The 26,268-nt window shown below is 36.2% G+C and overlaps 1 protein-coding gene across 5 annotated transcripts in view; it reads left to right on the top strand.

Moving 5' to 3' along the window:
* FBXL17 (F-box and leucine rich repeat protein 17) overlaps window positions 1-26,268 on the top strand; it is a 525,181-nt gene that overhangs the window by 177,264 nt on the left and 321,649 nt on the right. For all 5 annotated transcript variants that reach the window (XM_016953578.4, XM_016953580.4, XM_054685123.2 and 2 more), the window contains one exon: window positions 19,620-19,750. In XM_016953578.4, coding sequence (XP_016809067.2) covers window positions 19,620-19,750 — 131 coding nt within the window. Of the gene's footprint in view, window positions 1-19,619; window positions 19,751-26,268 lie in introns of those variants that run through there.

Raw genomic sequence — 26,268 nt, 5'->3', positions numbered from 1 at the left:
GCAGTAGAGAGTACACAGCATCATTTATATAGTATTCTTGCTACTAAATATACAAAAATTAGCCAGGCAGGGTGGGGAGTGACTGTAATCCCATCTACTCGGAAGGCTGAGGCACAGGAATTGCTTGAAACCCGGGACTGGGAGACAGAGGTTGCAGTGAGCTGAGATCATGCCACTGCACTTTAGCCTGGGTGACAGAGCAAGACTCTGTCTAAAAAACAAAACAAAACAAAAAGCCTGAATCTAATCTGCCTCTATATTTACCTATTTACAGGAAATAGTAGGATTAAAGCATCATATTAAATAATACCACAAAAAGACAATCAGCTAAATCTAGATTTGTCTAAGGCAAATGACCCAGTTTCTCCAAGGAAAAAACATTGTAGAAAAGAAAGAGAGACATTTTTATAGAAAACACTCAAGACAAAACAACTAAATGTGATGTGGAGATTTTGCTTGAATCCTGACAGTAACAAAACAACATTAAAATATATATCCTTGAGATTATTGAGAAAACTTGAATGTGAAGTGGTCATTGAATGATAACAAGGTATTATTGTTAGTTTTGTCAAGAATGATAGTGGTATGCTTGTTAAATTTTTATCAGTAAGAGACACATACTTTATTTACTGGTAAAATGACACAGTATTAGGGATTTGGTTTAAAATATTACAAAGGGACTAAAAACAAAAAAAGATTAAAGTGCATAGCCCAATAAAGGAAACAAAAATCATGAAAATATTGGGCCAGCGATGTGGTTTGTGCCTGTAATCTCAGATGCTTGGCATGCTGAAGCGGGAGGATGGCTTGTATGATAATAAAGGATGTGACTTTTAGAGACAGGGTAACAAACCCTGTTTCTAAAAAAAAAATTAGAAATTAGCTGGGCATGGTGGCACATGCTATGGTCCTAGCTGCTTGGAAGGCTGAAACGGGGGGATCTTTTGAGCCCAAGAGTTAGAGTCTGCAGTAAGTTTCGATCACACCACTGCGCTCCAGCTTGGGCAACAGAGTGTGACCCTGTTTCTGAAAGAAAAAAAAAATGCAAAATATTGATAATCGAGCTAGGTTTTAAGAGATGAAGGTTTATTATACCTTCTCAATACTTTTGTTTATATATGAAAATTTCCATAATGATTAAAAAACTTTTAAGGGGTAAAGAAATTAAAAACGTTGATGTTAGTCTAACATGATAAAATTGTACTATTCAATATTATACTTTTCAAGAATACATAATGACATGGAAAATGCTTAGGATAATATGTATTAACATATATTATTTTATATGTTGAATAGGCTACCTGTAGAGTCTGAAATGCCAAAAATGGCAAGTTATTTTTACACGTAGTTCAAAGGCAAGCCTTAGAAATGCTGTAACTTCATCAATATAATGTCACAAATCTCTTGTGTGTTTATTTATATCAAATCAGTACAAATGATTTCAATCAGTAGTCAAGAAGACCTTTTTTTAGGGTGGGTGTGTTGGCTCATGCCTGTAATCCTAGTACTTTGGGATGCTGAGGTGAGAGGATTCCTTGAGGCCAGGAGTTCAAGACCAGCCTTGGCTATTAATATAGTAAGACCCATCTCTACAAAAAATTAGCTGGGTTTGGTGGTATATGCCTGTATTCCCAGCTACTCTGGAGGCTTGAGGTGGGTGGATTGCTTGAGCCCAGGAATTTGAGGCTACTGTGAGCCATGATCATGCCACTGCAATCAGCGAGATCCTATCTCTGAAAGGAAAAAAGAAAAAAGAAAAGACCTTATATTAAATAACTATTAAGATGGTAGAGAATTTTTATTTATATTTATAATATTTATTTATCAACAGCTTACAAACATTAACCGAATATTTGGGATGTGTTGCATATGGGTTTTGTTTTATATTGTTTTTTAAAAACAGAGTTCCTTAGAAAGGTAACAGACAGCTAGATAAAACTTGTGATATTTTCTTGTATCATAATCACATTTAAAGAACTTCAAGAAAAGTACATATTTTAAAAGTGCTTATGGTTGGAAATGTTAAATGTTTTTAAAGGAAAAGAAAATTGATTTTTTCAGTTGATTTAACATAAGTAACTGAAAGAATGTTCATTCATGCAGCTAACTCAATTTTCATCCTCCTTTTTTTGTTTATTCAGAGACTAGAAATGAAAAATTAACTTTCTTGCCTTTTAAATTTTCAAACAATCAATTGGTTTAGATTGCCTTACTCTACAGAAAGAACATACGGTTTTACTACTTAAATGGTAATATTGCTGCTTTGTCATAGGTTATCATTTCATTTGTTTCTGATTAATTATAGGTGCTTGAGTGATATTCTGAGATGTAAAAAATATGTTCTTAAATTCATTCAGCTCTGAAATATTCCCCAATGAATATGACCTAGTGAGTACAGTATTATGAAAGGGTTTTGTTGGATGACAATGCTTTTGCTACTTTTTAGCTTTTTAGCAGTTAAGAGTTGAGCCAAAAATCAAGTGTTGAGAATGTAAGCTTTGATTATCTAGGCCTGATGTGATCCATTAATTGATATTTTTTTCTTAGAAGTTTGCCAAGGCCAGCAACGCATTTATTGCAGTCAACAAAGCTAATTGTATGATTGCTGATTGTATGACCTAGGACAAATCACCTAATCTCTCTGCCTCAGTTTCCTCATCTGTAAAACAAGGATAGTAATAGCATCTACCTGCCTCTAGGGATGCATGAGGAAGAGTGCTTGGCACATAACTAAAGAAGTGGTTGAACAATGAAAAAAAAAAAGCTAACTAAAAAATATTCATCATGATGTACGAAAGTTCCTCATAACTTGTTAGTCCTGACGTACTTATGTTCTTTCATTAACATAAGATACAATAATTTTATGAAAATAAAACTTACTTAAAAACTTTATGACCTTTTTTCTACCTGAGTGTCAGTGCTGAATGTTAAGATTAATAACTATGTTTGTTTACTCTTTGTTATATAATTTTTTTCTTTTCCTGCTGACCCATTAAAGGTTGCTTAATTATTTAAGTTAAACACACTGTGTAACTAAAATAGTATTTTTTAAAAAGCGTTTAAAAAACTCATACTGTAGCAATACACTGAATAAGGGGATCCAGTAGATCCCACCATCTGCTGTTTCATTTTCCCAGGTGTCAGTTACCTGCAGTCAACCACAGGCCGAAACTGTTAGATGATAAATTTCAGACATAAACACTTAGTAAGTGTTAAATTGCAGCTGTTCTAAGTAGTGTGTTGAAATCTTGCACTGTCCCACTCCCTCCTGCCAGGGCTATGAATCGTCTTTGTCCAGCATATCCATCCTATATATGCTACCTACCTGTTACTATATAGGAAAAAATATAGTATAGATAGAGTTCTGTATTATTCTCAGTTTCAGGCATCCCCTGGGAGTCTTGGATTGCATCTCCCTTGGCTAAGGGGAAACTGGGATATACTCTTCTACCTTATTATTACTGCCCAAATTAGTGACTTTGATGTTTTCATAAATTAGTATAGACAACATCTACATAAGCAATAGAAACTTACCACTTTTATTTTTTCATGCTGTTTAGTCAGTAATACCTGATCAGTGAGGGTACTCTTTTATATTTTATAACTCTATTACTTACACTCTAGTTGTAATGTATATTTGTTTGTGCTACATTTTCATTTCAGCAACTTCAATGGTAATAGGTATCAGTATCACACTAGTAAAATAAATGAATTCATCTTTCAAATGACTCAGTTTATAAAAGTCCTAACAAATAAAGTGAGTCGATAAGTTTCTTTGTGGCATCTGTCTTTTGATAAAATGGTTGCTTCAGGCTTTAACATAAACATATAAATATAAAATGAAGAGAATTGGCAATTGTTTTTGAAAGAGCCTTTCTTGGATCATGGCTTTATATTTTAAATACTTTGCTTTGCTTATATTATCCTCAGTCCACTCTGAATGTTTATCACATCCTTGTTTGTAAATTGTGGTTTTTGTTGAAAATACTCTTGTAAAAAGGATATCAACTCTATTTTATCTGGTCTCTAACACATGAGGTCAGTCTTTATCCAAGAAAGAGATTATGAGCTGTTGCTTTCATTTTTTTTTTTTTTTTTTTTTTACTTTCAAATTCATTCACAGTGTTTTGTGGCAGAAATTTTATTTAAGGATCAGTGTCACTCTACTTCCCCTAGTCTTGTGGTTTATACATAAAGAGTGATATTGAACATGGAAGGGGTCCCATTTGCCCATTTCTAAATCAGCAGAACAGACCGCCCAAATTAGAGAAACCAGGTTTGGAGCTTAATGAGAATAAATTAATAATTTAATTTAATGAGAAAATATACTACTGAGAAAAAAATAAGCATATCTCATTTATTAACTTGAAGTAAGCATGTATTGAGAATTACAGAGTTAAATAGAATCCAATTTATTTTTAAAACATTAATTTAAAACATTTATTAAAAGCATTAATAGTTATAGGCAATTGCTTTGTATATGTATAAAATACTTAACTATATTTTATTTTTAATTAATTAAACTATCTTATTTCAGAACCATTTTTACTGCACCTGGGCAGATCTTGTCTACCACAATCAGCCACAGGGAAGTACCTGTGTCTATACATATTGTTTATTCATTTACATGCATACTTCAACACAGTACATACATTCACACTGTGCCAGTTGTTAATCATAGCTAATCCAAAGAATCTATGTATTATCTTTTTCTTTGCAATTTTGTTTAATGTTGTGTGAAGTCTATACTGATGAACGAAAGTGTTCTCCATGATTCTAAAGGGGCTCCTGGATATTGAAAGCAAGATAAATTATGTTGTGTCTTTATTATAGTTGCATTCTTTAAATATAGGGAATTCATTTTCATAGTAATTCCCTGTTATTAATCGTTAGAAGTTAGTTATTTATGAGACAGTAGAGTGTTGTAAAATTTTAGCTTGGAACCTCAACATTTTAGCAGAATTTGGGCTTACATGTTATTACTCATTATTTTCTCTAATAATTTTGGGATTAGAGTTTGGTTTTGAGCTCCCGCTTCTCTAGACACACTTGCCCAATAATAGAGTCCAATAGAGTACATTGACTAAAGGCAATTGAGCTCTTCACATGTTTGCTCTCTAGCCCAGAGGTATTACAGGCATTTACACAAAAGCTGTTGATCACAGTGTATTTACAAAACCTTCAGGAGCATAGCTGCTTCCCCCACTGTAGACTTCTGTTCAATTGATTGTATCCCAGTGGGATGATTGGCCATCAATTTTTTTTTTTTTCAAGAAAAAGCTTCCCACTGGAACTTTCTCTGTTACATTCACCAGAGGAAATGCTTGGTTATTGTGTTTTATCAGAGGCCCTTTTGAACATGCAATTGACTATCAATCTTGAATCTTTAACAGTGAAACAATATTCCTGTGTCTAAGAAAGCAGCTTTCATCTGGCTCAAAGAAGAAAACAAACTTGGTCAGCACTGTGGGTTTCTCAGGCAAAGTACAGGAATACTCTGGCAATTATTCCTGTTTCTGGATTGTTATAAAGAACTCCCGTTAGAGTGACTCTGTTTCTTTTCATTGCTGGAAACCTGTGTCCCCCTTCCTCCTCCTTTTCTTTTGCTTCATGCTGCTTGCCCTCAGAACCAGGCCTCCTTCCCCTCAGAACCTTTCTTCTCTCTAAGCATGCTCTTCTCTATATATATTCTATGGGGGGCTTAACTTTGCAGGCTGCATTTAGTGGGAGACAGGGATGCCACAGGGAGGCAGAAGCTACAATAAATGTTTTTCTCTCTCTCCTTCTCTAACTCAGGTAGCATTTCTGGCAACACCTCTGTCTCCTCCATGGTTCCAGCCCTGGACTGATCTGCAGCTCCAACTTGTGTTGGCTGACTGTGGCTTGTGGGTCCCAGTAATACTGACTCTTCCTTTTGTGTCTTCAGCTTTGGGATGCTGAAGGGATCAGCTTCAGTGTCTTCAGCTTTGGCATGCTGGTGGTTTCCTGCTGTTGCTAAGTTTCTGGCTTACGCTACCATATCCAGTTTGTCTTCTTAGCTGCTCCTTCACCAAAATAACCAATTCCCTTAATGAAATTTCCTTTGTGTAATTTCATATTTATAGTAGTTTCTATTTTCCTAATTATACCTTGACCAACACGTCTTCCTTTCTGTGTCATTCTGGGTTTCTTTCATGAAATCACATTTGAGATAATAGAAATGATATTTATTTTCTTTAAGAGAATATTGGAACAATTGGCATCAAAGCACAAGCAGAGAATTGAACATAATATAAGATTTAAATTAGACCTGACTCTTTCTTAGACTACCACTAACTCTATACTGCCATCCTGAATCCAGAAAAGCTGTAGCTAGAAGCGTAAGCTCAGGCAATTACATGACAAGAATAATAAAGCTACAAGTTCATGATGAATTCCAAGAATAGGGTGGAGTGCTAGCTGCTTAATTATAGAAAGATCATTTTCACACATGCTTCTAGCAACAACAGAGTTGAAATGTTTTCTCAGTGCTGTAATCTATAATGTCAATCTATAGAAGTAAATGTAAAGAAAAATATTTGACTAAAGAAGTTAACTGTTGTGAACTAGTTATTTGAGTTATTGGTTACTAGTTATTTGAAGCTGTATCTTGGATAGTTTTGATTGACAATTAAAAGACAATTCATGTTATCCTGTCTGTACTTGTTTATTTGTTTTAAAAAAATCTTCGTCATGTTTTTGTATTGGTGTGAGAAGGTATAAGTGACCCAAAGTATGCAACATTAAGGTAAATGATAAGTTGATATTTAAAGCCCTACCTTAGATGTATACTAGATATTGTTATTTTTAATTTTATTTCAATTGGCTGAAGCTTTTGAATTCATAGGTGGTTAAAATTGGTTGAGAGAGCAGTTTTACAGATGGACATTTCTTTGTTTCAGAAAGTAGTGCTTTAATATATAAATCAAAGTTATAAATTTTTGCACCTCATTTCAAAAATACTTTTATCATCTTTAATAATTTCATATTCCATATTATTTAATATCAAGGAAAACTTTAGAGAGATCTGATTACCATTTCTTACTGATAACTGATATACTCGCTGTAGCATAGTCATTAACCTAGAATTTTAGCTCATTCACTTCCAGCTTATAACATTGAGTATAATTACAGAAGTCAGGAAGTAAAACTTACTAATTTCAAATTGAAATACTTGGTGGACCAAATGCTGTTGCCTCTTGGAACTGTTTATAGAACAATGTAAAACTAAGTAAAACAAATGTGATCTGATTCAGTGTTTGGGGAGTTCTTGACCTGGATTTCAAATATGAATCCTTACTTGCCCTTTAAAAAGTTTGACTCTTCTAAGATTTTTCTCACCTGGAAAGTGTTCATTCCTTCACTATCCATGACAGGTGACTGGGAGCACTTTGGTAATAACCATGAAAAATGAAATCAAGTACAATGCTGAAGACTGTGGAAGAAATACTATTTTTTTCAAATCTGCATAGTTATTTATTTTAGGACCAGAGTCTGTGACTCCTGTTTCACTAGTATGGGTGACCCAATTGATTTATTTTTAGATTATTAATATTAGACTTGTGGCTTTCTTTGCAGACTTTGGAGCGTGGGTTGGGGGAGAATTATGTATACATTTTGGAGTTTTTTTTAATCATAAAAACGACTTAAAATTAGAAGGAGAGAAAGCTGCTGCTGAATGCCTAGGTTATTTAGTTTCTTCCTAGGTGACTTAGAGTGTTCTAGGTCTATGCAGTAAACCTCTTCTACAGAGAGAAGCCATAGGGACCTGTTGACGGGGGCCTCATGGTGTTTCTCCACATATTAGAGAATCCTTTTGTGATAGTGTAGAAGACCCAAAGATTGCAGGTGGCTCAGCTGATGGTTATCATCCTGTGCACTACAGCTTTTTGGCTCAAAAGACGAAAGTTTCTCATCCACTCTTTGAAACAGTATCTGATCACGGAATAGAAAAACTGATTTCTGAAATTAAGGTTTAGGCATTTTTAATTAACTTGGGGTTGAGACCAATAAATGAGAATGTAAGGCCATGAGATTTTCCATGTGAAGGTGAGTCCCAGTTGCATACTGTAAACCAGGAAAAAAAAGATATTTTATTTGAGAGTGTAGATACAACATTTCTGTAACATTTTTGGAATGCCAGAAAATAAAAATATATGACATAACATTCATTAAGTTAAAAATCATTACTGTCATTCCTTTGTTTTTCAGCTTAACACATTTAGAAATAATGAGTGAAATGATTTGACTGTATTGCTTTAATAGACAGTATAAGATCAAGAGGCCAGTGTACAGGTCACTTGGCTTGGATATGGTAAGCTTTCGTCTTGGGCTAATGGCATTTTAGTTATTTCACTACTTTAAAAAATAAGATTGTAAAACTTTCATTTGGAATATATTTCCAAAACTTTTCACCCTTTGAAGTGTGATCCATGAGTGCAAGTGACTGAAATTGGTTCGAAATTTTGTGAACTGTCTCTTTTTTTTGTAGATCTCTGAACTTGATATGAGGAAATGAAGTACACAACCAGTCCAATTAGTTGAAGCAGTCTTTTCTTGCTTGCATTCACATTTGACTTAATTTACCCTTAATTTACTTAAGCTTTGATTTGTTTTCTTCTTTAAGTGAAACAGTGTGAATATTTTATTTTTTAATTGAAGGGAAATTTTCATTCTTAGCTCCTGCTGGGTAAAAAAGTGACAAGGCTGCTTAGCGCTGCTAACTTTAAGTGCTGTTTGTAGTTTGTTATGAGCTCTAGAAATTTTATGTGGAGGAAAGAAAGAGATTTGGTGGAAAGAAAAGTCCTAGAAAAAAAACTCAATTAGAGACTGTGTGACTGCCAGAGTGAAAGAGGAGGAGCAGAGCATCCATTCTGAATTGGTATATTGAGAAGCAGAAATCCAATTAACAAATTCACATTTCTGCAGCAGCAGACAGTGATTAAAATTTTGGTGAACTACTCAAAATTCCTGCCACATACTTCAAACTGATAACTTACAGAGGCTCTTAAAAAAAGTTTTGAATTTTAAGAACAAATATGTAAATAGAGAACTCATTATGCTTCTTGTTCTGAAATGACCTCTAATTGTATGCTATGAGAAAGTAGTTTTTTATTATTTAATGTTTACATATTACTTTATGTTCAAATAGAAGAACTTTAAAAGCATGTAGCCGCAGAGCTGCAGATCCTGCATTTGATGGAGTTAAGAGAATGGAGAACTGATTTCTGGAAACTTAAATAAATAAAGTCATATCTAAAGTTTTGATCCTGATTTCAAATTTACTCATTCAGTTCTAAGCATTTAATAAATGTGTTTAATGCACCTAGTACTGTGTTAAGCACTGGTGACACAAAAGTGAGTAAGACATGGTCCTGACCTGCAGTAGCTTCCTTTTGACTCTAGTGGAAAGAACATATGCTTAAATTAGACTAGATTATAAAGCAGCTTGGTTAACAACATGGTGAAAGAGTGAGCAACATCAGTGGGTGTACAGAGGGCAGGGTCTCCTGCTCTGAATGCTGGCATCCCAGGTAGCTTTACAGAGGACATGCACTGGGGCTGGGAAGGCTGAATTATGCTGTTATAGACTAAGGAAATGAATTCTGCCTTGTAACTGCCTCAGATGGCCTGGGGGACGCTATTGCTATAAGCGTTTTTTGTTTGTTTGTTTTTTAAAGAATTGGGCTAGGCTCTTTGTGTTCTATTTTATTACTGTGAGATGTATGCCTGCACATTAATTCAATCAATTAATTCAAAATTTATTCACTATAAATTGTAAGACTACTCTTTGTACCTAGCTAACTTAATGAATTTAACACATTTATATATAATTAATACAATTATATATTAAATGTAGAGGCGTAAATGTCATTTATGTGCTGCTGGCTCCTAAATTTATTTGACATCTCTACTTGGTTATCTAGGCATCTCAAGCATAGCATATTCAAAACAAAACTATCTTTTCTGCCTGCCCCCAAATTGTCTTTGTTAGTTGCAACAATATTTTCTGATTGCTCAAACCAAAACTCTTGGAATGGTCCTTGACTCCTCTTTTTCTCTCATGCCCCATAAGATATTTGTGAAAAAATTCTGTTGATTCTACTTTCAAATACTGTATAGCCAAAATCACTTCATACCACCTCCAACTGCTGTCACAGTGGTCCAAGTCACTGATAACTCTTGACTGGATTAATTCAATATAGCTTCTGTCTGCTTCCACCCTTGGATCTATGTTCTGAATTCAACACAGAAGCTTGGGTGATCATTTCAAAACTAAATTAGAACATGGTACACTCCTGTTCAAAATCCTCTAGAGGTTCCCCAAATTTCTCAAAGCAAAAGCTAAAATCCTTACAGGACCCACAAGACCCCGTGTGATCTGTCCTTCTTAGCTCTCCTCTTAGACCATGTCTCCTGCTAGTCTTCATTCCATTCACTCTGCTGCAGCACCTTACTCATCTTCCAAAGTGCTGGGACAGTTTCCATCTCAGGGCCTTTGCACTGTCCTAACTCTTGCCCCAGATATCAGCCTGGCTTTGTTTGTTCCTTCATTTCCTTTAAATCTTTGCGCAAATATCATCTTTTCAGTAAGATCATCCTTGACTGCCTGTTTAAAATTACACCCATCTTCCCTCCCTCTCTTTTCCATCCAGCTTGTCTTGCTTTATTTTTCTCTATAGTACTTAACACCTTTTAACATATTTGTTTATTTATTTTATTTATTGCCCCCTCCAACCCCCTAACTAGGAATATAACCATTCTATGGACTGAGATTTTTGCTTTTTTGTTCTCTGCTGTGTTTTTATCAGCTGGAGAAGTTCCTGGTACACAATAGCTGCTCAATCAATAGTTATTGACTACGTGAATAATACTTTTTGCATTTTTTAAGTGATTAAAGAGACTAAGCTTTACAAATTATTTTTGTACTTTCAGTAACTGGATTTTTAAAAATCAATTGTGCTGCACCAGAGCAGTGGTTACCAGTCCAGGCTGAGATCAACTGGGAATCTTTTTCAGAAATACTGAAGGCTCGCCCTGTTCCAAGACAATTAAATCAAAATCTCTAAGTATGGGGCCTGGCCGTCAGTCTTCTTTTTTATGTTCCCTGGTTATCCTAACTTGGAGCCAAGGTTAGAGCCAGGTGCTCAGGAAACATTTAAATGAATGTGAATAAATGAATCAAGAGTCACCACAACTGCTACCTCAGAGACTCAGATTAGGCCCAGCTTAAGCATTAAGATTAGATTTCAAATGTTTGTGATGAGAGATTGATCCTGAGCAGCACAGTCTAGGAAAGGCTAGAAGGGGAGAAGGAAGCGATCAGGGAAGGGAGGGTGAAGAGACGGAGAAGTCAAAGAGGGCATTCCTAAGTAGTTGTAGCAGGAAGGAAAGATTGTTACCTGGTTCCTTGGCGGCTGTTGCCAATTAATGATTCCCCATTTAAAGAGCATAGATATGTTGGGAACTGCCTAGTTAATAATTTGCATTAAGGCAAGTATATTTCCAAGACTTTTTTTTTTTTCCTCTCTATATTAATCAAAAAGACTTTGTGGAGAAGATGAGATTTGAACCAGGTAGTGGAAAAAGAGGAAGGGAGAGGAGAACAGATACTTCTAAGTTATCAGAGTAACATAAGTGAAGTGAGAGCAGTTTTAAAATAATAAGCACAGTTCACCGAGCATAGTGAGAACAACTTCTCAAAATCTGGGGAAAGAGATCCCAGTTGGCTTAACAGATTTCAGGGAATAGTAGGGATGGACAATGAAGGGCCTTGATAGGGAAGCTCTGGGATTCCTTTTTGCAGCAGAAATATTTTTGTTCCCTAAAGGCTTTGGAGAAGGTGGGAGATTTGATCAAAGTTGTTTCAAGAAGATTAATCTGGCTAGTGATGTGGCAAAAAGGAGTTAGAAGGGACAGCTCTGAGGAGAAGCGGGCCGTAAAATGTCCTAGAAAGCAAAACAGATTGAATAAAATGGAGAATAATGTCAGATCTAGCAGGAGAATGGCAAAACCACACCTTGGATTTGAAAATAATGCAAAGAGACAAAAGCCCAGTGTGATTAAGAAGGCAGTGGGTGAAAGAGAATACGTAGAGAAGGTGCCTGAGAATTAAGATCATAGCTACTATTAATTCCAAGACCCTGGGACTAGCAATTGCTATTGTCTCTGTGAAGCTTTAAGGCTATTTAGAGCCTTTCAGTTCTACCCTCAGATGCTGGGAAGGATTTGCCTGATGTCCGAAATGAATGTGGCTTATTTAGATTTTTATTACATTTTAATACCCTAGCTGAGATTCCAGCCTAGTTAGTCATACCCCTTGTTCCCTCCCTTGTCCAACCAAGTCCTTCTCTAAGTGTAGATATCAGACCTTCTCAAGGATGGAAGTCTTTCTAGGCTTGGGAACAGAAATTCTCCCTGCCCCTTTTCTTTTCATTCCCAGCAGTCTTAGTTTCTTTACTTTTTTTCTACTTTTATACTTCAAGATCTATTGCTACCACCCCTTTCCCTTTCTCCTTGAGTCACTCTCCCTGTCTTTAATAGGAAGCTCTTCCCAGTTTTCTCATAACTGCCTTTCTCTGACCCTTCTCTCTTCCTCTGCCTTTAGGATCTCCCTTGGTCTCCATCTTTACAGCCTGACAGCTGTTTGGCGGATTAGTGTGTCGTGCTAATCTATGCCCAGCAACCCCTTCATCAGCAAGGCAGCCTGTCTTAACCCTTGACTTTGCTCCCTAAACATTACAATTACTTAGAAACCTGGTCCAATAAAGTCAATATGTGCAGTACTGGCAAGAACTAATTTAGGTACTAATTGACATTTGAACATATTTAACTATATAGAAGTTTTCATTATTTTTAAAAATTAACACTTCCAACTTTTGTCACTTAAATTATCCTCAGAGTCCTGAAGTGATAGAACATCCATGCTGCCTTTGCTAAGGTACTGTGAGTCCTCTTTTGTTAATTCATCCACTTCAGTCAGTCTTTACAATTGAGGGTTTTGTTTCATTTTTAACTTTTGTAGGGTCTTAAGAAAATTTGGAAGCCATTTGAGGTCTGGTCTGATCTTTTCTTTTCTTTCTTTCTTTTCTTGCTTTCATCTCACTCTGTCACCCAGGCTGGAGTGCAGTGGTGCGATCTCGGCTCACTGCAACCTCTGCCTCCTGGGTTCAAGCGATTCACCTGCCTCTGCCTCCTGAGTAGCTGGGATTACAGGTACGCCTGACCATGCCTGGCTAATTTTTGTATTTTTAGTAGAGACAGGGTTTCACCACGTTGGTCAGGCTGGTCTCGAACTCCTGACCCATTTGAGGTCTTTCGATAATCCACCAAGTTTATGTTTCCTAGGTAACATTTTAGTGTCTCATTTTATATTTAAGTACATACATGGCCATACCAATCATTGACTAATTTTAGTCTTTAACATGAATTAATTAGATGTCACTTTTTTTTCTAATAAAAGCAGTATTAAACTGAAAGATGATTACCTACATTCTACATTCTGACTTGGGTTTCTGTTAAAATACCTTACTAAATATTTAAAAATTGGAGTGAAACATTTAGATCTTGATTGTAAGGCTTTGCTTATTCAAATCCTCTGTGATTTGTATAACTCACAACTACCAGTGAATTATAAGGAAAGTAAGTTTAATTAAAATGTCAGTTTCCTAAATGTAATTATCTGTTTGAGACTATGAAGGATTATTTTAGGTAGCTTTTTATGAAACACTGGGGGCACCATTATGAAATTCCCATAGTGAAGGAAGGAGTGTGATGAATTTGACAGAACTGTTTGTGCAGTTTTGAATAAAAATGCCACATCTCTTAGAAGTGCTAGTTTTGTGTCTTGTAATGATGCTGGTTACTGGGAATTCGTCTCTTGGAACTGCCTTTGGATACTGTCATATTTCAAGTTGAGTTGGCCAAAGTGGTTATAGGGAAGGCCATGTGAATGTAGTGACTGTCAGCTCATGAAAAAAGAAGAGTAAAATACTCTTTAAGGTCGCTGTAGAAGCCTGGAGCATAAGAGCTCAAGTAAACCTGTTTCTTCATGTATACATTTGTGCTCCACTGGAAGAGTGAGAAATGTTTTATTTATGGACAGTACATACAGGCAGTAAGAGTCACAAGTATCCCAGTGTCATCCGTCATCTAGTCTACCTTTTTGTGAGGAGTAGGCCTGGATGCAAGCTTTCTAAAAGTTCAAGAGTCAAATAGAACTCAAATTTTAGATATTTTTGGATTTTCACAAGTCTATAAAATAGCTCAGATTTGCCAACATCTCTCTATCAAGTACCTGCAATTTGAAAAGTTATCCCAGCCTTGTTGACACTCAGTTATCTTTCCTATGATGAAGGACTGAACTGGCACAAGCAGCTTTATATTTTCTTCTCTACACAATTTTTATTATATGCTCTCACCATCTTCTTGTTGATATGTGATATTTTTATTGTGGTAAAATGTACGTAACATAGAATGTGCTATTTTAACCATGTAAAATGTACAGTTTAGTGGCATTAAGTACATTTAAACTGTTGTGATGGAGAGATAACATTACAATGAAGGAAGGCAAGAGATAGGTAAGAATTCACATAGAAACTCTGTGTCAGAAGCTGTGCTAGAACCCCAAATATGCATGTGTAGGAGATATTTATGTAGCTGGATACAATTTTTGTGACTTCGAATCTTCCTAGAAACTATGGTAAAGGATAAATTGGGAAAATAAAGTCATGCTATATGTGTATTTTGCATGGTTCTATTCAGTAGTTCACATATGCATATAGCTACAAGTAGCAAAATTAATCCTTAATGTTTATAGGTTTAAGAGTCATATGTCAAAGTATTTACAGGCAGCCCTATGGGTCCATTTAATGTAGTTTATTTCTTATTTTCCTGTGATACCAACATGGGGCTGCTGTCAGCACATGAGCCCAGAAAGCTGCCCAGCATCTGCAGTTCTCAAGGGCTGTCTGGTTCTTTTTACATGTTACAGAACAGTATATTTCCAACAGTCATAAAAACTTTTTGTGTGTGGGGATCAAAAATGCCCTATAAAGAAAGCTAGCTGTAAAGACAATGTGGTTTAAAAAAATGGTGATTTTTAGGTAGAAAATAGAAGTGTGGGGGACAGTAATATTAGGATTATCAAATTTAAGAGTGACTCAGATCCTTGACACATGCAAATTCATCTTTGCTCAATCAAAAACAAGAAAACTTGACCAGTGAAACCGTTTTATCCACCTATCTAGCCCTAATGCAAAATCTTGTGAAAAATAAAACTTTAGGGAACATAAAAAGGCAGTTAACCTGTGTTAAGATATATATGGAAGCATGTGACTATTGACAAGTATGAATTGAGTAAAAGCCAGAAGCTGTGCAAGTATTTTCATAAAGTGTTTCCATTAAACCCATCTTCCCATGAGTAAGGGTTGGTTTAAGAAATTTAGGAAGACCTCCCCACTTTCTAGATATCTCTGTCTGTCTCTGTCTCAGACTCTCTGTCTCTCTCTATTTCTCTTTTTTCTGACAAGAGTGGCCACATCATAACTGACTGTTTTCTAGGAAGTATTTTCTTGGAAGCTGAAGACAAGCCTAGAGGAGAAGACTGAATGGACTAAGCCTCTCACTCTGTGCTTTTGTGAGCATAAGTATCTGAAGAGGGACAGAGAGCTTCAGCATTTAAAGTGGGCAAGGATATTCCCCTTGTCTTGAGTGAAGCCTGGCTTTTCTTCAGCAATACAACGTCCCCGCAGCCCTCCTGCATTTGTTTTCTACTGATACACAACAAATTACTACAAGTTTAGCAGCTTAAAACAATGTACATTTATCATCTCACTAGTTCTGTGGGTCAGAAGACCAGACAGACATAGCTTAGCTGTGTCCTCTGCCTAGGGTTTCACAAGGCAATCAAGATCTCAACTGGGGCTGTATTTCTTTCTAAAGCTCAAGTCTTCTTACAAGCTCATGTAGTGGCTTGAAGAATTCAGTTCCTCGTGGTTGTAGAACTAACATCCTTATTTTCTTGCTGGCCCTCAGCCAGTGGCCAATCCCCAGAAGCCTCTCATAGTCTTTTTCACAGCACAGTTGCTTAGTTCTTCAGGACCAAGCAGGATAATTTCTCAGACCTCTAGATCCTTTGTAAGGGCTTAACTGATTATGTCAGGCCCACCTAGGATACTTTCCCTTTTGATTCATTCAGTGTCAACTAATCAGGAACCATAATTATAGCTGCAAAATCTCTTTGCTGTATAAGGAGAATTTCCATCCTAATCGTGGGTCCTGTCCACACTCAAAGGGGCAGGGATTATGATAGAGCATAGGCCATTGGGATCATCTTAGAATTTTGCCTACCATACCTGTTTATTTTCTCACTGTGTTTCTCTCAGGGTCAGGAGGTGGGGGCAAAGATCCTCTTTGCTCTGCATAGCTTCTTTCAGACTATTATTTTCCTTACTCTCATGAAAAATAACAACAAAAAAACACTGAGTCTGAGACTTGTGCTTTTTTTCATTACCATTGTCTCTTTCATTTTATTGCCATCCCATCCCATCCTATGAATTCTTCCAGCAACTACATGAGCTTGTAAGAGAACTTCAGCTCTAGAAAGAAATACAGCCCCAGTTGAGATCTTGATTGCCTTGCGAAACCCTAGGCAGAGGACACAGCTAAGCCATGTCTGGTCTCCTGACCCACAGAACTAGTGAGTTGATAAATGTACATAGCCATCTATCCTTCTGGTGTCTCCTGTTCATAAAAGATGTTGGCCTTCCATTTTGCTCCAAGCCCAGCCATGACTGTGGGTGATTTCAATTTCTGTGCCCACCACATGCAGATCACATATTGGAAAGGAAGAAAGCACAGCAAAGAGCATTCATATCAGCCCTTTGTTCCCTTAGGTGAATTCTAGTGAGGTCAGAAAAGTTATAGAAACTTATTTGCTATTTATTTTGTATTTTATTTGTCTGTCTTTTTTATGTACCTTTAGATACTTAAAAAAAAAAAAGCTACAATGAGAGGTAAGATATAGGAAACAGGGGCTATGTTTGCAGCAGAACTTTAGAGCCCAAACAGCTCACCTTTGAGCCCTGGGCTTAGTATTAATTATAATTATTTCAGTAAGGTGAACCTTGAGGAAGGGGAAACTGAGGGAGTTGACCAAGGTTCTGACTGGTCAGTTGCCTGAAGCTGCTGAGACAGCCAGAAAGGTCTGTTTTAACAAGAATGAGTCTGTTCCTGTGTGCTTTGGTTGCCAAGTACCAGTTATGTTCTGATGTTGCTAAAACCCTTAACCTGTGGTTATTGAATAGGAACTTGGTAAGAACCCATTTCTTTGCTTGACCTGCCTCTGTTCTGGAGCATCATTTTGCTGAGTCCCATACTAGACTGGACGTGACTTCCTTGAACATCTTACCTGATAAGCCAATTGCAGAGAGCTTTTCCTGAAGCTCTGCCTTTACTAATGCCTACAACCTAGCCCTTAGAAGAAGCTGGTACATACACTTGCTGTCTCAATTAGAAAGAATTTACCTGCTGTTGTGGACCTTTTTGTGTTTTATCTGTTGCAGCTATCTCTATTTATCTCCATAGTTGGGCAGCATGCTTCAGAGAGCATTGAGTAGTGACTCTATGAACTCTCTCTGTATAGCTTCTCCCATTGGGAGCTGAGGTGGAAAGAGTGTGAGTACTGCCTGGCAATTTACCTCCTACCCTCCCAATGACCATTCTTTTGAGCTGTCCTGTCCAACACTGTAGCTGTTAGCCACATGCAGATATAAAAATTAAATACAAATTAATTAAAATTAAATAAAATTAAAAGTTCAGGTCCCCTGTCACACTGGTCACATTTTAGGTGCTCAGTAGGTACAAGTGATTAGTGATTACTATATCAGACAGCAGAAATATAGAACATTTTCATTGGAGATTCAAGTGTCTAGTCTTATCTTGGAGTTTAAGCTGAACTGACTTAAATTCTCACATGCTTAGCAACTTAAAACAGTACCAGTTTATTATTTCACTATTCTGTAAGTTAGAAGCCTGTCTGACACAGGTCTCACCAGGCTAAATTCAAGGTGTCAGCTGGATTGTGTTTCTGAAGGGAGCATCTGTTTTATTGCTCACTCCTACAGGTTTTTTGGCAGAATTAAATTCCTTAAGGTTGTAAGTCTGAGGTCCTTATTTCTTCCCGGCTGGCAGCTGAGGGCTGTTTCCAACTCTAAAGCTGCCCATGTTCCTTGACTCCTGGCCCCTTCCTCAATATTTGAAGCTAGTAAAGGTAGCTTGAATGAATTGATTGATTCATTCATGATTGAAACATCTCCTGTTATCTTCCATTACATCTCTCTGGCTTTCTCTGAGTAAGCCTGTGCTTATCAGGGTCTCCAGTGATTACACTGGGACTACTCAGATAACCTGGGATAATCTCCCCATCTCGAGATCCATACCTTTAATCATATCTGCAAAATCCCCTTTGCCTTATAAGGTAACATATTAGAGCATAGGTATCTTTGGTGGGAGGGGTATTTGTGTTATTTGGTCTATCATATGCCTCCAGATTAAGTTTTGCATATTATTAAGCAAAAATAGCTTAATATTTGAAAAGGTAGCTTATTTGAAGAGGATAATTAAGATCCTACCACCTTTATGTAAATATTATCATTAATTTGCTTTAGAGGCTAAACATCAGGGGAAGACAAGAAACTTAAAGAAATAGAAAATGAAAACATGGAGAAGGTGGAACCTGGAGAAATTTTTGCTTCTTAAGCCACATTTTATATCATTTTATGATGAAACACATACCCATAATAGTACAGTTTGGAGTACATTGATAATATATCACCAAGCTATCTCTGAATTAACCATTTAGTCATATTTCATCTTTAAAAAAATAAAAAAATCTATACAGAAATGGCATAATTATGAAGGTAATATCTGAAATTGAACAATGTTAGAATTATCTTATCAAATTGTAGGTACTTAATGTAATATATTCAATACCTTGCCTACCTATTAGACAATAGATTGCTAACTTGATTTTTAGGATACTTAAGTAAAATCTACTTTCTTTTTTTTTTTTTCTTTTTTTGATACACAGTCTCGCTCTGTTGCCAGGCTGGAGTGCAGTGATGCGATCTGGGCTCACTGCAACCTCTGCCTCCCGGGTTCAAGAATGCCCCTGCCTCAGCCTCCCAAGTAGCTGGGATTACAGGGATGCACCACTACGCCCAGCTAATTTTTTGTATTTTAGTAGAGATGGGGTTTCACCATGTTGGCCAAGATGGTCTTGATCTCCTTACCTCGTGATCCACCCGCCTCAGCTTCCCAAAGTGCTGGGATTACAGATGTGAGCCACCGCGCCTGGCCAAATCTACTTTCTTTTAATGTTTGTTGCCATTCAGATATTCACCGTAGATTTCTATACTACACTCATGCTTAATTTAGTGTATAAAATATTACATATACAATATCTTTAATTAAAAGATTCTAGCCTATCTATTTTAAATATTTTACAGTGATACTCTACCTTGTAATAAACTACATTTGTAAGTTTTGAGAGTGAATGTAGCATTTACCTTTTTCATCTTTCATTTTATTTATCTCATTAGCTAAGAAACCTTTCCAGCTTGGACCTACGTCATATCACTGAACTGGATAATGAAACCGTGATGGAAATTGTCAAGAGGTGCAAAAATCTTAGCTCTCTCAATCTCTGTCTGAACTGGATCATAAATGACAGGTAACCATTGTAACATGTTAAAAATACTTTTCTAGAGGAAAACATTTAGGAAATACTAATTATTATAACAAGGCATGTCTATAACTAAAATTGAATACAGCTGTGCCTTTTCAAATTGTTATGTTTAAGTTTTGAAAACCATCTAAATCTATACTTTTAATGCATCTATTGCTTATAAGTGCAGCAAAGTTTTTAGGTGCTTTAATACAAATATTTGCCTCAACAATTGTAACAATAGTAGGCTGTTGAATTTTTTCTTTGTTATCCATCTAAGACATACCTGCTTTTTGCCATGCTTGTAAGTTTGTAATGATATATTATTTGTCACTTTAACATTTTTGCAACATTTGTGGTTGATTTTAATGATTTGGAGAAACCATCTGAAACATTAACATTTAAACCCTTTCTTAAAGGTGACATTTTTTTTTCAGAGATGGAGTCTCACAGTGTTTCCTAGGTACAATTCCTGGGCTCAAGCAATACTTCCGCCTCAGCCTCCCAAGTAGGTGGGACTACAGGCATACACCACTGCGCCTATATTAGCCCATTCTAGCATTACCATAAAGAACTACCTTAGACTGGGTAATTTATAAAGATAAGAGGTTTAATTCACAGTTCTGCAGGCTGTACAGGAAGTATGGCTGGAGAAGCCTCAGGAAACTGACAAGCATGGCAAAAAGCAGGTACATCTTACATGGCTAGAGAAGGAAGGAAAAGAGTGAAGTGGGAGGTACTACACATTTTTAGACATCCAGTTCTTGTGCGAACTCATTATCAGGAGAACAGCAAGGGGTAAATCTGCCCCCATGATCCAATCACCTCCAAACAGGCTCTTCCTCCAACATTGGGATTACAATTTGACATGAGATTTGGCTGGGAACACAAATCCAAACCATATCAGCACCTAAGGATGACATTTTTTTCTCAGTATATGTATATGTAATTTGTTTCAGAAATGGAAGTCAGGTGATGAAAGCTTAATATACAGTATAGAATCAGAAGTTTTTTCTTACGAATAATGATTAACCCATTTTTCTTTGAAATATTGCAGGAAGGAAGAAAAAAATACAGGAAAACCCTTAAAAGTAGACTATTATAATGAAAACAACAGAGTAGCACTAGCACTACTGATTAGGTAGATTTGTAAATATGAGCATGAGAGGATTCTTGCCCAGTAAGTTTCCAAGAATTTTGTTTTAAAAGATAAGTTTCCAAAAATATTTTCCTTTCAAAATAGAAAGCACTATTTCAGCTAAAATTAGAACCTGTTTAGATTTAAATATTCTTTTAAAAATAGGAGAAATAATTTGTGTCAGATAATGCTTTAAATTTAAGATATTTCCCCTCTTTTTTTTTTTTTTTTTTTTTTTTAGACCGAGTCTTGCTTTGGCACCTGGGCTGGAGTGCAGTCAGTGGCATGATCTCTGCTCACTTCAACCTCCACCTCCTGGGTTCAAGGGATTCTCTTGCCTTAGCCACCCTAGTAACTGGGATTACAAGTGTGCACCACTGGCTGGGCACAGTGGCTCACACTTGTAATCCCAGCACTTTGGGAGGCCGAGGCAGGCGGATCACAAGGTCAGGAGATCCAGACCATCCTGGCTAACATGGTGAAACCCCATCTCTACTAAAAATACAAAAAAATTAGCCAGGCCTTGTGGCAGGTGCCTGTAGTCCCAGCTACTTGGGAGGCTGAGGCAGGAGAATGGCGTGAACCCGGGAGGCAGAGTTTGCAGTGAGCCGAGATCACACCACTACACTCCAGCCTGGGTGATAGAGCAAGACCTCGTCTCAAAAAAACAAAAAAACCAAAAAAACAAGTGTGTACCACCACATCCGACTAAGTTTTGTATTTTTAGTAGAGATGGCGTTTCTGTTGGCCAGGCTGGTGTCAAACTACTGGCCTTAAGTGATCCCCCGCCCCGCCACTTCGATCTCCCAAAGTGCTGGGATTATAGGTATGAGCCATAAGCCACCGTGCCTGGCCTCCCCTTTTTAAATTTCCTTTTATACCTTAAAATAAAACCATGTAGACTCCATTTTCCCCAATTTTGGTAAATTCTAGTGACATTTTCTTAAATTACCCTGAATTACTCTTTATGTGATAGCCTTGACTTCACTCTTTCTTAGTACAATTTTTCTTGAAAAATGTACTCCTCTAGAATGGGTATGGGATCACCATTTATAAAAATTCTCTCTTGTTTTTGAATAATATTCACCATATGAAATATATCAATATCTAAAGAAAATGGAACTGGAGGTCATTATTCTAAGTGAAGTAACTCAGGAATCAAAAATCAAATACCATGTGTCTCACTTATGAGTGGGCGTTGAACTACTGGTGCGCAAAGGCATATAGAGTGGTATAATGGACATGGGAACTCCAAGTGAGGAGGCTCGGAGGGAACGAGGGATAAAAACTGCCTATGGGGTACAATGTGCACTATTCAGGTGATGGGCGCACCAAAATCCTATACCTCACCACTATAGAATTCATCCATGTAACCAAAACTACTTGTGCCCCTAAAGTTACTGAAATTAAAACATTTAAGAAAAAGAAAATTCAAATAAATTAAGTTTCCTGAAAACAAAGTTTACAAAGTAAAATTCTTCTCTATAATCAACATCCTATATAGAAAATTTAAAGTAATCTTTAAAAAGCTATTCATAACAAATAATGAAGTACATAAATACTATCTTGTGGTTTTAAATATCTAACATTAGTTTAATATATTACCGTAAATTTCTTGGTAATGCATTGAATTAAAAGTAGAAAACTGGGCCAGGCGTGGTGGCTCATGCCTGTAAGCCTAGCACTTTGGGAGGCTGAGGCGGGCGGATCACAAGGTCAAGAGATTGAGACCATCCTGGCTAACATGGTGAAACCCCGTCTTTACTAAAAATACAAAAATTAGCTGGGCATGGTGGCACATGCCTGTAATCCCAGCTACTCTGGAGGCTGAGGAAGGAGAATCACTTGAACCTGGGAGGCGGAGGTTACAGTGAGCCAAGATCACACCATTGTACTTCAGCCTGGGCGACAAGAGCGAAACTCTGTCTCAAAAAAAAAAAAAAAAAAAAAATAGAAAACTGTTTCTGCAATAAGGTGATTATATTCCACAACAATTTTCTGTATACAGGACATGTGTAGAAGAGTCATTTAATGGGAGATACTATAATTGATAAATAAGATACGGTCTATACATGGTTGTATGAGTTATCTAAGTAAATATTTTGCTTAGGTTTGTATCATTTAAATACAGATGGGAGAGTGGATTTCTAATCTTCTAGTTCTTTAAATGCTTATTTTGTTGTAGCTGGGTAATTTACAAATGAAAATGTCGAGAGCTCTCACTTTGCCTTTCCTTCCCTTTGTTAGGCTTCACGTACTCAAACCTTGTGCTATTTCAGTCATTTTTTTCCTACTTAACTAATGGTTATTTGGTGTTTGATCCTAAATATATGTATTGTAGAGATTTATTTGCAAGAAATGAAAGTGTATTTTTATGTTTTTAATGAAAAAGTTTGGATTAATTAAGAAAACATGCATTTTAATGAGGTTGAGCAGTAGAGTTTTAAAGATCAAGCTCTTTTAGGTTTTAATTACACTACTTGCACTTATCCTGTATACTGTAATAGAAGTTTCAAACATTAAAACCCACTTTGCAGTATCATCTAAATTACTCATCTCATTGTTCTTGCCATGCTATATTACTAAGCTAAGTAATATTTGTAATTATATTGGTATAAATCTAGAACTTCCCATCAGTCTTAATTATAATTTCAGCACTTAGCTGAGATGGGTTAGTAACCTTCCATATAGAGGGCACTGGAATGCACTAATGCGTTTAGCCTATCAATTAATTCTGTTTTACATTCGTTCATTATTATTATCCTCCAGTAAATCAGAAAGCATTTATTAGCCCCCTACTAAATACTTACTACTGTGTCTCAGACTGTGGGGCACTGAGTTCCTGCTGTTCTCAAAGGTCACTCTCTTTAGATGACATAAGACTTAATGATAATAGTGAGCCTTGTAAGGATCGAGGGGACGAAAGTAACCTTTATTACTCAGGTAATTGATAGGCACTTTACACGTGTTCTCATTTAATCTCTTCAACGTCTTTTGTTCAGGGGAAGGTCATACTATTTCTATTAAATTTAGACCATTTCTTTGACTTTCTTTGGCTTTTCAGTGGATGTATTTTTCCATCATCATTGCAGTAAAAACTCTAAACAAGAAAAAGTGAATGGCTAATCAGTCAATTTTCCGTATCATAGCTGGGATTCACATACGATTGACATTTATATATAAAATTCTTAATTTTTTAACTAAGCTCATTATTTTCTCTCATATTGAAAGTATAATGGAACTTTCAGATATTAATTTATATAAAATACCTATTACAAAGATTTATCCTGAATGTTGCTAGTTTTAATAAAGGATTTCTCACATTAAGATAAATTTCAGTACTTGTCACAGTCCTTTATATATAACATTTATCGTAGGTTTTAATAATTCTTATCTGTGAACTTTTTAAGTTCAAAATTTTAAAATATGTAGTAATTGAAAGACTTTACTGTTACACTTTATGGTGTCTGTTAGCATTTTCTGGTCCTTGAATTGATCTCTGTGACTAAGACATGCTGCTTTTTATCTTTGTTTTTCCAAAAGCACGTTTTGTGTTTAGAGAGTTAAACAGCGTGATATTTTCTTGTATTCAGAAGGATGGTCTAGTAGTCATTTGACATTTACCATTGCTTTTGAATACAAATAACATCCAAGTGTTTTATGAAAAGAGGACACTGACTATTTCTATCAGTGATTTAAATTAAACATCTGGTTATTACGTCTCATCCACTCCCTGATTCTAAGTTTATTGAAATTTTTTTGTATTTATATCAGTCTTTATTATTTCACATCCAATTTGGTCTACAACATTTTTGTATGTTTGACGCGGAGTCCAAAAGCAGCATGTTTTGGGTGTAACAGCTGATGTGTAAAAAACTGGTCTGAGCGTTGTTATAGCAATATACTTATAATGGTTCTTTTATTCTTTTTTTGTTAATAAGAATTAAATAAAATCTAATTGATTTTAATAGATCTTTACAAAAACTGTTTTCAGTTTTTAAACCATCAAAGGTAATCTCTCCATTTCAATTTTTAACATTGGTCCTGAAAATGAACTTAGTTTATTTAATCTTATGATATATCAAATCATATATTTGATAATGGGGATTATCAAATATATGAGCCTTTCTTTGGCAGTTGACCATGCATGCTCATGAATTAGGAGAACAATATAGAAAAATAATACAAGATAAATAAGATTATCTAACATCCAGTAGCTAAAGTCACAAAGCATAACAAAGGCCAGGGTTGTTGTTAATATCAATTATATTGCCATGATTTGCTGTGTGAATCTTGTATTTATGTAAGGGAAGCTATTGCATCAGTGCACACTCTAAAATTTGGAGAATTTTAAATCTTAGACTGTTATCCAGTTTCTTTCAAGTAAAAAATAAGGTCTACAAAATATTGCTATTTTATTTTATATGTGCTAGAGGTTAAAATAGTACCTATAGATATTTCTCTCTTTTTTTTTTTTTTTAAAGACGGAGTCATGCTCTGTTGCCCAGGCTGGAGTGCAGTGGCACAATCTCAGACCACTGCAACCTCTGCCTCCCGGGCTCAAGTAATTCTCCTGCCTCAGCCTCCTAAGTAGCTGGGTTTACAGCCCCACCATGTGGGGCTAATTTTTGTGTTTTTGGTAGAGACGGGGTTTCACCATGTTGGCCAGGCTGGTCTAGAACTCCTGACCTCAAGTTATCTGCCTACCTTGGCACCCCAAAGTGCTGGGGTTATAGGTGTGAACCACTGCCCCCAGCCAGATATTTCTCTTTAAAAGTAACTTTTAAATAAGACCATTTGAAGTTGCAAACTTCTGGGCCACAGCTGAGTCTAGTCCACAAAGCTGTTTTGTTTGGCATATACAGTATTTAAAAATTTTGAATTAGTTGCCAGCACTTTAAAAATTGGTAGAGTTCACATAAAGATTCTGAATTCAGGCTTTTGGAAAAGTTGTGGACCCAAGAATACTAGGCCCACATTTTCTCATGTCAACATTCTTTCCAGGATGATGAATGGACTGTTCTCTTTGGCCCCCTTTCCATTTATCCACTCTTCCCACCAAACTGAATTATCCTTCCTTAAAATTGAGATGCAGAGAATTTTAGATATTTCATATTTAAATCATATGGTTCTTTTTAAATTGAGTCTGGTAAAATATATTAAAAAATAATAGTTCATTAGTCTACCTAAATTAGTTATTTACTATTTCAGGCACTGGAATGTTAGTCAACAGGTGGAAGTTATAGACGGAGACAGAATGCAGCTTAAAATAAGTTAAAACCTTGATTTTCATCGTCTGCCTTCCAAAATAGAGAATGCACTCTTTGTTAGTGTTCAAACAGAGTGCTGTAAAGGAGTTTCCTGAATTATAAGGAGGGTTGGACTA

This window comes from Pan troglodytes, chromosome 4 (genome assembly GCF_028858775.2).
Source record: "Pan troglodytes isolate AG18354 chromosome 4, NHGRI_mPanTro3-v2.0_pri, whole genome shotgun sequence".
In the NCBI taxonomy this organism is placed as follows: Eukaryota; Metazoa; Chordata; class Mammalia; order Primates; family Hominidae; genus Pan; species Pan troglodytes.
Note: the sequence above shows the minus strand (reverse complement) of the source record. Positions and strands in the feature narration are given on the sequence as shown.